This window comes from Symsagittifera roscoffensis, chromosome 2, assembly GCF_963678635.1.
Source record: "Symsagittifera roscoffensis chromosome 2, txSymRosc1.1, whole genome shotgun sequence".
NCBI lineage: Eukaryota > Metazoa > Xenacoelomorpha > Acoela > Convolutidae > Symsagittifera > Symsagittifera roscoffensis.
Window position 1 is genome coordinate 51,200,078 of NC_087063.1, and position 18,505 is coordinate 51,218,582.

The window sequence follows — 18,505 nt, forward strand, 5'->3', positions numbered from 1 at the left end:
GAGGTTGAGCATGATGGACAAGAGTGGAATGGAGATGATTGCGGACTGTCATGGAGTAACGGAAGTGAACTTGATCACTGCATTGGGATTTTGCAGCAAGACGAGCTCTATAGAATCACTGGAACGCCTAGAGCGTGCCAATGGGCTAGTGACGTCCCGTAGTGTGGAAGTGTTCCCTGGAGCGCTGCAGACTGAGAAAAAATTGGAGGTTGGCGAGAGGTTCTGGAGAAGGAGATGAACTTGAAGGACAGTGAGGCCTATCATAGACCTACTGGTTCGAGATATCTGGTGGGTTCGAGATCTGCACCATATTGCAATTTTAGGTACCCTACGCACATGGTGGTGATGGACGCTAGGACACAGCAGGTGTTGGTCGACCAACTCTTCTCAGTGCCAAAGAGTGTGAGGTTGGCCAGGATGCCAGAAAGGTCATATGATTTGCTGACGAAGATCATTCGGGCCGTTCCGAAGAGATCTGAAGGCGAGTTGCAAGACACGTAGTGGGTGAAGAATTCATGAGGTTGAGTGAGGGTAACGTGAGTGAATTCCAGAAGAAAAAGGCGAGCGGAGCGTTACCCACTGAATTCCCCACCATGGATGAGAAAGACGATATACACAGGATTATGATGGAAGTGGAACCATTGATGGGAGCTTCAGGGTATCGGACCCGAAGGAGCATATTGATGACCCATGGGGAGTATTCTTGTCACTGCCTGGCGCAGACGTTATGGTACCCCAAACGCGGGAATCCGGGGTTAGTGTGGGACGTGGAGAAGTTGTACTCCGCGAGGTTGCCCGACAAAAATCAACAAGTGTCAATCGTGGTGGTTAGTTCCATGCTGGCGGTGAGATGGTTGGAAGGTAACGTGGGCACAGATGAGCAGGAGACGGCCGCGCCGACACCTGAGCAGCTAGGCAACGTGAAGATGAACCGCAACTTGGATCTTTTCAGAACCACCTGCAAGGTTCTAAGAATACCCAAAGCCATTGAGAGGATATGGTCAAGGCAAAGGTTGATGCCTTGGTTCCATGCAGTGATGACATCATGGATGTATGAACGCGCGAAGTGTCATATGTCTAGGAACACGGAAGCCTATCAATGCTTCCAGCTAGATAAAGGACTGGGAGCCTATAAGAGAATATTCCTAACGCACAGAAACGCTGTTACCACGGCGGTGAAGCGAGCATCTGGACCTCCTTGTGTTACTGAGGCTGAAAATAGAGAGGTCTTACGAGCTGACCTAGAACGGAATGTGAGCCTGTGTCTGCACAACAGCTTTTGCAGGAACCGGAGCAAAAGCTGAATGTGGACTTTCTACCTTGCTGCAAACCGAGGCTGTTAGAGCAGGAGAGTTGGGGGACGGCCCGCAACTCCGTGGACATGCTGGAGAAGGTTCTAGAAGACAGTGAGAGCGAGGATCAAGAATATGAAGCAATGGAGTGATGAAGACGTGACGAGAGAGAAAATTGAAAAGTGAAGAGAGAAGGAGAAAAACTTGATTTTCCTTGTGTGCTAAAACTTATACCAATCAACCAGGTTTGATTATTGAAGATGTTAAACTTTTGTTTGATTTAGTTTGGTCAGATCAGGCTTTGAAAACTGGTAAATTGTAGCAATTTTTGAATGGCAATGAAAATTTTAGTTGTGCTATTTATATATATGGAGAACATAGGTGAGTATATTTGCCTATTTAAACACGACTGAAATTTTTAACCTGTGTAAGACACGTGTTCACTGTATGGCGATCTGGTAGGTTTGGGTACGCTCGCTCGAAGAGGGTGAGTACCTCATTACCTTTCCTTGCCACGGATTTTCTTAGTTTTAATATTGAGGACGACAGTATAAATAACTGATTATACTTAGTGAGTGACTTCTGGTTAATTTTAACGGATTCGTGGCCGTGCCACGTCCCAAATTTTTAATCAAGCAAGAGCGAGAAGAAATTTTATGGCGAGATTACATAAGTGGTCAGAAAAGAAGTTTTGTCTAGGACACTCCTCATGGTGCAAAGTTTGTGAAAATGTTGAAAGGCAGTGAGATGTAGTATGATGTAACACACGTGGTGAGTTGAGGTAGAGTAGATAATTTACATTTTCCAATGCGATTTGTAAGGTTGATTATAGAGAAATGGAACACTACTTGACGATAACCCGGTGTTATGCGATCAATGGGGACATTGATGGGGACTGTCCGGGGAGTATGTGCCATTCTGCCAGATTGGCACAGCGCAACCTTCCGGCACGACACGAAATTAGAAATAGAGGCGTTAGCGATAAAAAACTGTAGCGAAGGAGGGTCAGAATATTCTGGAAGTTTTATTTTCAAAAATTCGGTTGTTGACGACACATTTCTCAGAAACGCAAAAACGGCCATTTTGAGCCGAAAAGTGACAAAAAAAAGAACAATTGCTGAAAAAGTTGAAATAGCTGACGACGTTATTACAGAAAAAGCACGGAATCGGAGGCTCGGCCCCCAAGAGACAATATAAGGTGAAAGAGTGTAAAGAACTGACTTTTTAGCTACCTTGGTGCCATAAACCTTTGAATTATCACTGGTATTATCTGTCATTTTAAAATATCAGTAGCTAGAAAGAGGAAAGGATCAATCCGTCTCCAATGGATTTAATATAGAACTGTCGCCAAAAACATAGTAAAGTAAGAATATTCGAGCCGTTTTTTTAATCACAATCACGTAGTCTGAGGATCCGAGACCCAGCTATGTGGTTGTGTTTGCATGTAAACGAAAGCTGATTGAAAATCGTTTGACTGATGGCCTAAAAATAGTAATTTTTTACTTAGCCCTAGACAGACCAGAAAATCAACTGGCGAGGTGGAGACGGTGAAAAACGAGAAGAATTTAGGTAACTGACGCCGGCCAGTCGTTAATAGGTACTTTTTCTACGCTCCGTCACTGTGTAGTATTTGGGCGAATGTTACAGTCAAACACAGAGAAGTCAAATCCTCTCTCGCTATTCGATGAATAGTTGAGAATGCACGTAGTCTCGCTCTTTTTAACGAAATCGACACGCCATTACATAAATTCTGTAAACTTGACAAGATTTCTCAACTCATTTACGACACCTGAAACCCACTTATGACACACGAGAATTTGTGATCCTTCTTTGTCGATGAAGAAAACTACTCGACAACACAAGCAACTGTTTCTTTCTCTTTCTTTACGCAACCACTGCTTCAAAAGATTCTACTCCCAAGAATCAAGAAACTTCTCCATCCATCGTTCGCAAAGAACAAACTTTAAACTTAAAAACTCGCTAAACCCCGGATGGGTGGAACCAGTTTAAAACTAAAATTTACATCCAATTAGAATAATGATAAAACTATCTCTATAAAAAACTTCTCACTAAACAATCATGATACATAACTACCTTTTACAATAATTTATAGTTTCAGCAACAGAGCAGAATGAATATAACTTAGCAAACAGTTGCTCTTCCTTATAACAGTTCTTCGTATCTAGCCTCGCAAATACCAGTATACACAAGATCTATTGAGACTAGGGGGTATAAGAGTAAGGTTAAGATTGGTATTAGACTAAGAAGTTGCACGAATCTATCCGGTCGAACATAAGATAGCGTGACGAACAGACGGTGTACCTTAGCTGAAAACACTCTATGAATGAGTGAGCCACCCCGGACTTAATTCATTAGAAATTTTTTTTGGGGGTTTTTATTCTATAAACTATGAAAGTTTCGGCAGTCATAAGCATTTTTTTATGAAAAAAGCTTCACCAACCTGGAGTTGTAAAATCGTTCGATGTTTCAGCGTCGAAATGTCCCAACAGACCGTCCATGTTCATTTTGAACTCAGCGGGTGGTGAGACCACAAAGTTTATGAACTTTCCGGTCACCAAAATTTCTATAATCAGATTGTTTTCCTGCAAAGTAAAGCTGAAAAAAGTGTTGTTTTCGTTCCGCCGTATGATGAATCCAAATAGAATGAGCTCTCTAGGACCATCGAGCGTCATCTTGTTTCCGTTCAATGCGTACGAAAACTCTCCTCTTGAGTTTATATAGCATTCAAGGGAGTTATCTTCGAACGAAACAGCAAGTCCGGAGAAAACGGATCCATCGCCCAGTCTTCGCATGCTGGCTTGAACTACTGTCGAGTTCTGAAGAGAAGTCTCGAGCATGGTGTAAACTCCGACTCCCATAAACGCATATGGGATTCCGTCAATAGTGACGAGGTGTGGGTCTCCTCGCAAAAGAACAGCTCGGTTGGGTCGGTACATCCCAGGAATCGCTGGACGATGTTTTCGCGTGATCGGATACCCTTCTGGAGGCGGAAGTTTCTTGCAAGTCTCCAATGGACGCAGATCTTTCGAATAATGCGAAGGCATGTTTGACATGGAGTTTACTTCCAAGTTCAGACGACCTGCGCCAACTAAGTCATCTTCACGAATCAATGCACCATTTCTGCTGTAACAGCACTGGTTAGAAACATATATGAGTTTCTGCTCATTTTGCTCTGTACATGCAAGCCTCGGTGATCTGATACAAAGACTAGCACCTTCGTTAAATTCACACATAGTGTCGTCGCAGAACCCTATCATGTTTAGCTCCTCTCTCTGGGCAGTGTCGTCTGAGCAGCAAATATCGTATTCCCACCCATTCAGTCCGTTCTCAACTTCTTGTCGGGCCCACCAAACGTCGCTTCGCCAGGTAAGCCACGTGGCAACGTCGTCTCGATGCATGGGGCACCCGAACTTCCTGGACAAGTCCTCGACACACGACGAGTAGTCCTTTCGGCTCTCGGATTCGTCCCACTCGTGACACATTTCGGCCGTCAAAGCCATAGGAGACTCGACTTTGATCGGATGGGAATAGGAGAAATCTAGATTAAAACTTATAGTTTCATCATAGTTCCGACCGAAAAACAAAAAAGATAAACTTGTCAATTGCATAAAAATAAAAAAGCAAAAAGGCAACAAAACATACTCTCTCTATATATGGCATAATCATTACGAGCAAAAATTCCAGCTTTGCGTCAACGCATAATCATTACAGATTGAATTGATGCGCGCGAACTGATGCAACCAGTGAGTTATTTGCCTTACATTGGGTTTAGATGAATGAGTTTTTGCTCTGCTTCGACCAGTTTTGTTTGAAGTTTAGTGTATGCTTACGAGATGATTTTGTTCCTTGCATATGAAGATTTTCGATACTTTTCTGAAAACAAAACAATATTCTGCCGCTCATTTTTAAGGAGAACAAAGATAGTAAGAGTCATTAAAAATAATCATATTAGTACAAAAATAAGAGTTTTCTTATATAACTTTTTCTCATTAGGAGGGAAACTTGAATTTAACAAAAACCAAAAAAAAAAATTTTTAAATCAACTTCATTAATTTAAGGCTCTAATTATTATAGGGGTAAGTGCCCCTCCCACCTCGAGAAAATCCTAGATCCGCCCAAGTATTGTGGAACCAGATTAAAACTAGTATTTCGTTATAAGTTAAATTCTTCACTGTAAAATATTAAAAACCAACCAATCATGATTCACAACTAAAAAATGAAACACTAAAAGTTCAAATAAACCAGTAAAAGACTTCTCAAAGTAAAAACACGACAGCAAAAGGGAGATGAAACTCAAAGACATTGCAATCACGATATGGTGAATCTATTGGTTTTGCTTGCCGAAGACACAACCCTCCTTGGATATAAAGCGTGGAACTGACATCGCAGCGAAGGAATCCATTGAACCAGAACAATGGCCAAGTCGATGTCTAAAACTCAAAGTCACTCAGAAAAGTGTACGTTCTATCTTACTAACCGATCAACCACGAACGGATAGTGGGAATGCACGTACTCTCGCTCTTGTCTACGAAATCAGCAGTCTACAAAATTTTTGCACTTCGACAAGATCGCCTCGGATTCACTATAATCCCACAACTCCACCTTGAGAACTTCGCAGGACTGGCTATTCTACCCACTACACTACTTCTCGACACAAATACTCAACTAAAACTGAGAAAACCTCTTTTATCCATCCCTCACAAGAAAGACTTTTGTTTCAAAAAATATCCAAAATCTGGATGACTGGAACTAGATTGAAACTAGTTTTTTTCTTTGTGTGAAACTCTTCACTGTAACATTTTAATAACTAACCAACCATGATCCATAACTAAAACTTAATATAGTTTGTACAAGCTGAAACTATCCGTATTTTCAGCTCAGATATTAGTTTAACAATATCAAAGAAAGTTGCTTTCTTCTTTCCTGAAGCCTCGCATAAAGCAGTATATTGCTAGATCTCAGGAGACTAGGATACAAAAAAGTAAGATTAAGATTGGTAATTGACCAAGAAATTGTACGAAGCTATTCGGCCGAATATAGTTAGCGAACCCGCACTGATGTTTCATGGATCAAAATCAATTTATAGTGTCATTTTTAGTCAGTATCCATAAAATTACAGGAGTAACTGTTAGAATCCATTAAAAATGGATTATAACCCTAAAAATTTTCAAATCAATATAATCCATCATAATCGATTATCATCGATTATAATGGATTTTTTGAGACATCATTTGTGAGTTTTGCAAGTCTTGCAAGACATCTCACTTCCTGTTTAGTGCTAATGATACGGATTACATAAATTCACATACGATTTTACTCGTTTAGTTTTCTCTTTTTTTCAATTCGGCAGTTTAACATTTTATTTAACTGTTAGTTTTTTTTACTATCGCCATAATAGAAATTTACCAATCGCCAACTATCCCACGCCGGACCTCTCTCTCCAAAAGCCCGCCTACTGCCTCTCCCCCTCCCCCTCCTACTGCCCCTCCCCCGCCCGCCTACTACCCCTCCCCTCGCTTGAACGAGGGGGTTATTTAATGGTTGAAGGCGGGGTGGGGGGATGGTGCTACGGGAGGGGGATCTTTCTACGGGGGGTGGTGTTGGTGAGGGGGATATGCAAGGGAAAACCTGGGACACACCAAAACTTGCGTTTCAGTACCTGAAACGCACACGTTTATGCATGTCCCAGGTCTTCCTCCACCATATTTTGAGAAACAAAAATCAATTAGTTTACAAAATTATTTTTTTTTCGGAATTTGGTGGGGAAAAGCTGGTAACGTGCGTTTCAGTGGTTTAAGTATTTTAACAAGTTGCTGTCATTTTGATGTAATTGTGCAAGCTTCTCATCAACGTGTTTCAAGAGTTTAATTAGCTGTAAACATTTAAAATTGATATTCATGATTATACCGTCAAAATAATAGAGTTTAATGAAGTTTTAAATATGGAAATTAATCTATTATAGTCCCCTAAAAATCCATTTTCATTGTTGGATGGGTCATGAAAATCGATTATATGGGTAACTTTTCTTGCTGATATAATCCATTACAATCGACTTTTTTCCATGAAACTCCTGAAACCAGATCTAAACTAGTATTTATCATTGGTTATTATTATGAGATTTTATCTGTATAAATATTAAACACTTACCAATCATACTACATCAAACTAACAACCCACTTACTTGTAAAGTGTTGAAACTACTTGTAGTTTCAACACCAGAGCAATTTAAATTAAACTTAGAATACAGCTGTTCTCATTCTGGAACTAACTCGCATAAACCGGTGTACACTAGATCTATTGAGACTAGGAGATATAAGAGTAAGATTAAGATTGGTATTAGACTAAGAAGTTACACGAATCTATCCGGTCGAAAATAAGATAGCGTGACGAGCAGACGATGTACCTTATCTGAAATTAATCTATGAGTTATAACCAAAAGGATATAACTCATCTGGTGCGATCAAAAAGTCTCGAACAGACCTTAATTAACCTAGATTTAGAAAAAATAGATTGGGATTAGACAAATACAACAATTAAAAAAGGTTATTGGACAAAAATTTACTAGAATTGTCTCCACGACTCAATAGATCAGAGCCAATTTTCCGAACAATACGAGAACTACCAGGTATTGGAAGAAGACCTCGGACAAGAGACGACGTACGACCAGGGAGAAATCTACCAATCGATTTCATGATTGTACGACAAAAACGAGATCAAAATTTTATATTTAGAATACTTCCAGCAGTAAATTTAAATTTTGTTTCACTGAAATAAAAATTTGAAAAAACATCTTCAAAAACTTTCATGGCGCTGAACCTATCAATTCTACAATAACGATTGATAAAAACAATTCTAGTCGTTCTCCTTAAAACTCTCGAGTATTGAAAATATCTTGAAAAAATTTTTTTTGAACATAAAAAACAAAAATTAGTTAGTATATATATAAATCAACCAATCATCCCAGTTTCATCACCTAAAACATAACAGCAAAACTCAAAACATTAACATCATCAAAACTAAACACTTAATCTTTAATTCATTTAAACCTTTACCTAAAAGTTATCAAGGCTCATCCTTGTTTTCACTTAAATTAATTTCATTTAAAACAACAGATCGTCAGGGCTTCCCTTGGATCTTTATATTAATTTCACTTAAATTAAACTAAATTATTTTTATCTAAATATTCTGACCATCAAGGCTTCCCTTGGATCTTTAAATTAAATTAAACTAAATCTAAATATCTGATCATCAAGGCTTATCATTGGATCAAATAGAACAATTTTGTTCTCCCCTCCCCTTTTATTTAGTTTCTAACGACCTCAAACGTCGATTCACTACCCAACCTTTATCAAAAGACCCAGTATTATCAAAAAAAATTCGAAAAACTAAGCATTTTAATTAAGCTTAACAGTCAAAAATTTCGGTTACTCATCCTTCACTTGAACCTACTCCTCTTAGATGACCCAGGCTAAAACACTTAAACTTAGTAGGTCATAAATTAGTATCTAACGAACTACTTGCGTTCTAATTTTACCTGAACCTTGTGGATCCATTTACTATTCTGCAACCCTTGATCACAAATCACAACCCCTAAGTAAGATTAGGTAGGTATATCTTAGCTTAGAATTAGTCACGAGAAAAAAATCATTCTCAGGAATCAATATATGCTTTTCTCTCCAACCCAACAGTACGACCCAAGTTCAGCTAACCACAAAAGAATGTAAGAACTAACAGTTTTAGACATTAGAAATCATTAACCCATGTATTGCATCCATCATCTTAAACCTTACGTCAAGAGACAATTTAGGAAACAAACAAAAAATCTTAATACACAATTGTTTAATTAACGACGAAAAATACGAACTCTTAATCACACCACACAGACAAACAGTAGAATATATAAGAACAAAAAGACAAACACTAAGAAAGAAAATTATTAACAAACAAAAACAAATTATAAGGAAACGATTTTCAAAATGAAGAAACGCAAGTACCAAAAACTGAATTTAAAAGGCGACACAAAATAAACTACAGACACTCCGACAATCGTTGTCCTTAAATGTTAGACCCCATTGTGAGCACAAAAAAATAAAGTTTAAGACACAAATTGCACGAAAAATCCTCGAAAAACAGGCCAAAAATGGCACAATTTTTTATGGACTTTGTAGATCAAATTTTTCAACTTATTCGAGATCTTACTTGTGAGACGGAAGATCTAGCCTAAAGACCCAAATTAGTTAACAAAAGCAGCCCCAAAACATCTACATGAGAAAAATTTGCGTCCCAACCCAAACCTCTGAAGTCCACCAAAAAGCAAGGAATTTGGGCATGTTTTTCCAATTTTTTCAAAATTAGGGTCGAAAAATCAAAACTTTAGGAACGTTGGACACTAGAGATGACGATGGCTATGACTAGGATAAAAAATTAGATGGTTACAGTTTAAATTGCGCTAGGGAGAATTTTTTTAGGATTTCAATATAATGAAAAACATAGAAAATGCAGAGTGAAAAAAAAAAATTGTATACTAACAGACCTTGAGCGTAGCAGTACTTTGCACCCCGATAAAACCACACTGCGACCTCCACTGATTATATGGACACCTATTTAGTTTTGTCCAAGGATTGCTTAACATGCCAATTAAGCAAAAATACACAATGTTATTGTCAACCCACTAAAGAATCAATATAATATAATCTACCACTACATACCCACAATGAAGATCACTTTCATCACCCACAAATTTTAAAATTAGTTTCCGGTACACACAACGAATGGATTTTAAACAGAGACAAAATACACAACGAAATTTACCAGAAAGTAACAAAAAAATTATTACAAAGACAAAATATTAATTCCCAAATAAATTCCCGATTTACCCCAGCTACAAGTTTAAAAATTGGAACATATGTTTTAATTCCAAATTTGACAACACAAAAAGGAATTTCTGAAAAATTACAACCACTCCGAAAACGACCGTATCAAACAATTGATAAACCCACTGATGTAACTTACAAACTTACAGACTTAAATAAAAAAGAAATCGTTCAACATCGAAAAAATCTTTAACCTTTTTACCCGAAAGAGTACGCCCTTCGAGAACTTACTCAATTATACTCTTTTACAAGACTTAAATTTATTCAAAATAGCTCAGAACAACATCAAAATCAAAGCACTGATATGTACCCCATCCAAAAACAATTAGATAAAAAGATCAAAGGACTTCCAAAACAAATATCAACAAATTTAGACAACAAAAGAAATCACTCAAACACAGAAAAAAAATTGAAAATTAGAAGAAAAAATTTTACCACAAGATCAAAAAGAATAATCTCCACATAGACAATCATCGCAACTTCCTAATCAGCCACGAAAAGATTACAAAACATTCATCCCGCAATCTAGAATATTAAAGAAAGTTGAACTTCAAAAACCACTTTAAATAATTAAGACTTTCACCTCTTGAAGATATTTTCATGGATCGGATATTTTCCTAAAACTCATGGTGGAAAGCACTTGAACAAACTAGTTCAATTTCAGCTAATAAGAACCTTTCCGAATCATCACCTTATTTTTGACACGACTTCTTTAGCCGACAAACAATCACCTTCAAGCGTATCTCTAACTATAACTTTAAAAACTCCAGGTCAAAAATAAGCAACCTGCTCAAATTTGACAACTGAAATAAAGAAAACCTCAAAATTATGACCCTCCCAACAATTTTGTCCCACCTTAGACCTCGAATTACCCTCAAGCAAAAATATTAAATTAACCTAACGTACAAAATCGACATGATCATTTAGTCTAAAGTACAAATAACTCTCAAATACACCGGATCATCTAATAAACAAAAATAAAACTAGGAAGTCCCTTAATAGCCCTCCAAACTTCCCCTCACCAAAAATTGCTTAAACCCAACCTACTTGTCAAAAAACCAATAAATAACCCGATTACACTTGACTTGCTTTGGCCACTTCTCCAAACTAAAATCATCATTCGCTTACTAGCTAAACTAATAACATCATCAGAAATAATCTACGACGTTTTTCCCCATAGATTCTTTCCCGACGAATAAGGTAAGTACGAATTAATTAAATTATTCTAATAAACTCGAAACAAAACTAACCATTCTTAATAAATGTCCTCTCTTTTTCTTTAGTCTTCACAGGCACAATCATCAACATCTACAAAAAAGAAAAACGAAACAAAAAACAGAAAACTTTTTTCTAGAATCATAAATTTAGATTAACCAAATACAATATATGAAGCTTATAGAAAATAAATAAAAGTTACCTATAAAGCTAAAGCAGTAGAAACCTTTTCAAAGACGCTTCTTTGTAGTTTTAAATAATCACTCGCCCACAATCCTATTCACAATCGCACAGCTCGCCCACAAAGAAATGTTTAAAAAATGAATTTCACTTTCGCCATAAAAGAAATTTACCAATCGCCAACTATCCCACGCCGGACCTCTCTCTCCAAAAGCCCGCCTACTGCCTCTCCCCCTCCCCCTCCTACTGCCCCTCCCCCGCCCGCCTACTATCCCTCCCCTCGCTTGAACGAGGGGGTTATTTAATGGTTGAAGGCGGGGTGGGGGGATGGTGCTACGGGAGGGGGATCTTTCTACGGGGGGTGGTGTTGGTGAGGGGGATATGGTAAGGGAAAACCTGGGACACACATAAACTTGCGTTTCAGTACCTGAAACGCACACGTTTATGCATATCCCAGGTCTTCCTCCACCATATTTTGAGAAACAAAAATCAATTAGTTTACAAAATTATTTTTTTTTCGGAATTTGGTGGGAAAAAGCTGGTAACGTGCGTTTCAGTGGTTTAAGTGATTTAACAAGTTGCTGTCATTTTGATGTAATTGTGCAAGCTTCTCATCAACGTGTTTCAAGAGTTTAATTAGCTGTAAACATTTAAAATTGATATTCATGATTATACTGTCAAAATAATAGAGTTTATTGAAGTTTTAAATATGGAAATTAATCTATTATAGTCCCCTAAAAATCCATTTTCATGGTTGGATGGGTCATGAAAATCGATTATATGGGTAACTTTTCTTGCTGATATAATCCATTACAATCAACTATTTTCCATGAAACTCCTGAAACCAGATCTAAACTAGTATTTATCATTGGTTATTATTATGATATTTTTTCTGTATAAATATTAAACACTTACCAATCATACTCCATCAAACTAACAACCCACTTACTTGTAAAGTGTTGAAACTACTTGTAGTTTCAACACCAGAGCAATTTAAATTAAACTTAGAATACAGCTGTTCTCATTCTGGAACTAACTCGCATAAACCGGTGTACACTAGATCTATTGAGACTAGGAGATATAAGAGTAAGATTAAAATTGGTATTAGACTAAGAAGTTGCACGAATCTATCCGGTCGAAAATAAGATAGCGTGACGAGCAGACGATGTACCTTATCTGAAATTACTCTATGAGTTATAACCAAAAGGATATAACTCATCTGGTGCGATCAAAAAGTCTCGAACAGACCTTAATTAACCTAGATTTAGAAAAAATAGATTAGGATTAGACAAATACAACAATTAAAAAAGGTTATAGGACAAAAATTTACTAGAATTGTCTCCACGACTCAATAGATCAGAGCCAATTTTCCGAACAATACGAGAACTACCAGGTATTGGAAGAAGACCTCGGACAAGAGACGACGTACGACCAGGGAGAAATCTACAAATCGATTTCATGATTGTACGACAAAAACGAGATCAAAATTTTATATTTAGAATACTTCCAGCAGTAAATTTAAATTTTGTTTCACTGACATAAAAATTTGAAAAAACATCTTCAAAAACTTTCATGGCGCTGAACCTATCAATTCTACAATAACGATTGATAAAAACAATTCTAGTCGTTCTCCTTAAAACTCTCGAGTATTGAAAATATCCTGAAAAAAATTTACAAAAAAAATACAAAAATTAGTTAGTATATATATAAATCATCCTTTCATCCCAGTTCCATCACCTAAAACATAACAGCAAAACTCAAAACATTAACATCATCAAAACTAAACACTTAATCTTTAATTCATTTAAACCTTTACCTAAAAGTTATCAAGGCTCATCCTTGTTTTCACTTAAATTAATTTCATTTAAAACAACAGATCGTCAGGGCTTCCCTTGGAGCTTTATATTAATTTCACTTAAATTAAACTAAATTATTTTTATCTAAATATTCTGACCATCAAGGCTTCCCTTGGATCTTAAAATTAAATTAATCTAAATCTAAATATCTGATCATCAAGGCTTATCATTGGATCAAATAGAACAATTTTGTTCTCCCCTCCCCTTTTATTTAGTTTCTAACGACCTCAAACGTCGATTCACTACCCAACCTTTATCAAAAGACCCAGTATTATCAAAAAAAATTCGAAAAACTAAGCATTTTAATTAAGCTTAACAGTGAAAAATTTCGGTTACTCATCCTTCACTTGAACCTACTCCTCTTAGATGACCCAGGCTAAAACACTTAAACTTAGTAAGTCATGAATTAGTATCTAACGAACTACTTGCGTTCTAATTTTATCTGAACCTTGTGGATCCATTTACTATTCTGCAACCCTTGATCACAAATCACAACCCCTAAGTAAGATTAGGTAGGTATATCTTAGCTTAGAATTAGTCACGAGAAAAAAATCATTCTCAGGAATCAATATATGCTTTTCTCTCCAACCCAACAGTACAACCCAAGTTAAGCTAACCACAAAAGAATGTAAGAACTAACAGTTTTAGACATTAGAAATCATTAACCCATGTATTGCATCCATCATCTTAAACCTTACGTCAAGAGACAATTTAGGATACAAACAAAAAATCTTAATACACAATTGTTTAATTAACGACGAAAAATACGAACTCTTAATCACACCACACAGACAAACAGTAGAATATATAAGAACAAAAAGACAAACACTAAGAAAGAAAATTATTAACAAACAAAAACAAATTATAAGGAAACGATTTTCAAAATGAAGAAACGCAAGTACCAAAAAACTGAACTTAAAAGGTGACACAAAATAAACTCCGACAATCATTGTCCTCAAATGTTAGACCCCATTGTGAGCACAAAAAAATAAAGTTTAAGACACAAATTGCACGAAAAATCCTCGAAAAACAGGCCAAAAATGGCAAAATTTTTTATGGACTTTCTAGATCAGATTTTTCAACTTATTCGAAATCTTACTTATGAGACGGAAGATCTAGCCTTAAAGACCCAGATTAGTTAACAAAAGCAGCCCCAAAACATCTACATGAGAAAAATTTGGGTCCCAACCCAAACCTCTGAAGTCCACCAAAAAGCAAGGAATTTGGGCATGTTTTTCCAATTTTTTCAAAACTAGGGTCAAAAAATCAAAACTTTAGGAACGTTGGACCCTAGAGATGACTATGGCTATGACTAGGATAACAAATTAGATGGTTACAGTTTAAATTGCGCTAGTGAGAATTTTTTTAGGATTTCAATATAATGAAAAACAAAGAAAATGCAGAGTGAAAAAAAAATTGTATACTAACAGACCTTGAGCGTAGCAGTACTTTGCACCCCGACAAAACCACACTGCAACCTCCACTGATTATATAGACACCTATTTAGTTTCGTCCAAGGATTGCTTAACATGCCAATTAAGCAAAAATACACAAGGTTATTGTCAACCCATTAAAGAATCAATATAATATAATCTACCACTACATACCCACAATGAAGATCACTTTCATCACCCACAAATTTTAAAATTAGCTTCCGGTACACACAACGAATGGATTTTAAACAGAGACAAAATACACAACGAAATTTACCAGAAAGTAACAAAAAAATTATTACAAAGACAAAATATTAATTCCCAAATAAATTCCCGATTTACCCCAGCTACAAGTTTAAAAATTGGAACATATGTTTTAATTCCAAATTTGACAACACAAAAAGGAATTTCTGAAAAATTACAACCACTCCGAAAACGACCGTATCAAACAATTGATAAACCCACTGATGTAACTTACAAACTTACAGACTTAAATAAAAAAGAAATCGTTCAACATCGAAAAAATCTTTAACCTTTTTACCCGAAAGAGTACGCCCTTCGAGAACTTACTCAATTATACTCTTTTACAAGACTTAAATTTATTCAAAATAGCTCAGAACAACATCAAAATCAAAGCACTGATATGTACCCCATCCAAAAACAATTAGATAAAAAGATCAAAGGACTTCCAAAACAAATATCAACAAATTTAGACAACAAAAGAAATCACTCAAACACAGAAAAAAAATTGAAAATTAGAAGAAAAAATTTTACCACAAGATCAAAAAGAATAATCTCCACATAGACAATCATCGCAACTTCCTAATCAGCCACGAAAAGATTACAAAACATTCATCCCGCAATCTAGAATATTAAAGAAAGTTGAACTTCAAAAACCACTTTAAATAATTAAGACTTTCACCTCTTGAAGATATTTTCATGGACCGAATATTTTCTTAAAACTCATGGTGGAAAGAACTTGAACAAACTAGTTCAATTTCAGCCAATAAGAACCTTTCCGAATCATCACCTTATTTTTGACACGACTTCTTTAGCCGACAAACAATCACCTTCAAGCGTATCTCTAACTATAACTTTAAAAACTCCAGGTCAAAAATAAGCAACCTGCTCAAATTTGACAACTGAAATAAACAAAACCTCAAAATTACGACCCTCCTTTATCAACTAGAACAAAAATCAACAATTTTGTCCCACCTTAGACCTCGAATTACCCTCAAGCAAAAATATTAAATTAACCTAACGTACAAAATCGATATGATCATTTAAACTAAAGTACAAATAACTCTCAAGTACACCGGATCATCTAATAAACAAAAATAAAACTAGGAAGTCCCTTAATAGCCCTCCAAACTTCCCCTCACCAAAAATTGCTTAAACCCAACCTACTTGTCAAAAAACCAATAAATAACCCGATTACACTTGACTTGCTTTGGCCACTTCTCCAAACTAAATGCATCATTCGCTTACTAGCTAAACTAATAACATCATCAGAAATAATCTACGACGTTTTTCCCCATAGATTCTTTCCCGACGAATAAGGTAAGTACGAATTAATTAAATTATTCTAATAAACTCGAAACAAAACTAACCATTCTTAATAAATGTCCTCTCTTTTTCTTTAGTTTTCACAGGCACGATCATCAACATCTACAAAAAAGAAAAACGAAACAAAAAACAGAAAACTTTTTTCTAGAATCATAAATTTAGATTAACCAATTACAATATATGAAGCTTATAGAAAATAAATAAAAGTTGCCTATAAAGCTAAAGCAGTACTAACCTTTTCAAAGACGCTTCTTTGTAGTTTTAAATAATCACTCGCCCACAATCCTATTCACAAACGCACAGCTCGCCCACAAAGAAATGTTTAAAAAATGAATTTCACTTTTAACTTTCACTGATAACAACTCTTAGCAGTCTCAACACATTTCAAACTTTCCTTTAACCCGGTTGGAAAGGAATTACATAATAATCCAAACTAACCAACGCAAGCTTTCTAAAAACCACAAACCACAACCTAACAGCATGACTAAGAAACAAAAACGCACGGTACCCAAACCGGATTATAACAAGAGCTTAGAACTGGATAAATTATTCTCTTAACAATAACGGAACTAAAACAAGAACGCTTTTGCGATAAAAATTATTACAAGATCATAAATAAAAACAAAATTAGCAAAAATTTGTATATGTACAGCCCAAAGACGAGCAGCAAGGAATTTGAAAACAGCTCAAAGACGAGCAGCATGGAATTTGACTACCCAATCACACTCCAACTACGGAATGGCAAATTACACCCGAAATGCTGCCTACAGTCACTACACTCAACGGATTTAAAGTACGACTTGGCATCGCCGCAAAGGAAATCCATTGCAACAGAACAATGGCCATCTCGATGTTCAATTATACGTACAGATACAAGTCACCAGGCATTGCATCCAAAGTCGAACTACATAACACTCTCGAATGTGATTAGACCATTCCTAATCTCTAAAATCAACCAGATCAATACTCATCACAACCGATCAGAAATCATAATACGATCTTCCGAAACTATCGTGATAACATCTCTTTTTCCAAACCAGAAAAAAGAATATGCTCGCAACCTCTAAAGAAAAACACCATCTTCTATCCTACACTACAATACAGCATTGAAAAACTAAAACTTTCAAAACCCCGGATGGGTGGAACCAAATCTAAACTAGTATTTATCATTGGTTTTTATTATGATATTTTATCTCTATAAAATATTAAATTTTAACCAATCATACTCCATCAAACTAAAAACCCACTTATTTGTAAAGTGTTGAAACTACTTGTAGTTTCAACACCAGAGCAATTTGAATTAAACTTAGAATACAGTTGTTCTCATTCTGGAACTAACCCGCATAAACCGGTGTACACTAGATCTATTGAGACTAGGAGATATAAGAGTACGATAAAGATTGGTATTAGACTAAGAAGTTGCACGAATATATCCGGCCGAAACTGAGATAGCGTGACGAGCAGACGGTGTACCTTATCTGAAATTGCTCTATCAGTTATAACCAAAAGGATATAACTCACTCATGTGCGGGTAACGAGCAGACCGTGTGGTGTACCTTATCTGAAATTACTCTATGAGCAGACCAACCCGGACTTAACTCAATTGAGAGACCTTATTTTAGCAAGAGTTACTCCCTGAAAACTGACCACCCTTGAAATATTTTCAAGTATTAAGAGATTTTGCTTCGTTTCTGAAAAGAAAACAAACAAACAGTTTAAAGAACACAGCACGCATCCGAGTATGCGGGTCGGATGAAATGGGCTGTTTTGACTATTATACAAACACTGCTCTAATCTTGTTCTGCTAGGGGCAGTTTCCACGCAAGTTTACGGTTGCATATGATAATGGTTTTTTTTCTGTTTTGAGGGGGTGGGGTTTGGATGAGTGATTGATCTATCTGAGTGGCTCCACTTACGGCAGATACTGATGAGGATGAAGCGAACTCCTTCTTCGTTGGCCTCAATTGTATAGTTCATCACAAGTCGGCCGTCATCTGGCACACGGGTAGGCGGTCCATAACGTAGAATAGAGCTTAGATCTGGTAAAAACAGAATATGCAGATCTTACA

General features: G+C 36.5%; 1 protein-coding gene across 3 annotated transcripts in view; it reads right to left on the minus strand.

Annotated features, from left to right (window-relative positions):
- Positions 1 to 18,505, minus strand: part of LOC134839220 (uncharacterized) — a 57,018-nt gene that overhangs the window by 21,511 nt on the left and 17,002 nt on the right. For all 3 annotated transcript variants that reach the window (XM_063854698.1, XM_063854697.1, XM_063854696.1), the window contains 2 exons: positions 18,353 to 18,475; positions 3,754 to 4,851 (listed from right to left, as the gene is read on the minus strand). In XM_063854698.1, coding sequence (XP_063710768.1) covers positions 3,754 to 4,851; positions 18,353 to 18,475 — 1,221 coding nt within the window. The remainder of the gene's footprint in view (positions 1 to 3,753; positions 4,852 to 18,352; positions 18,476 to 18,505) is intronic.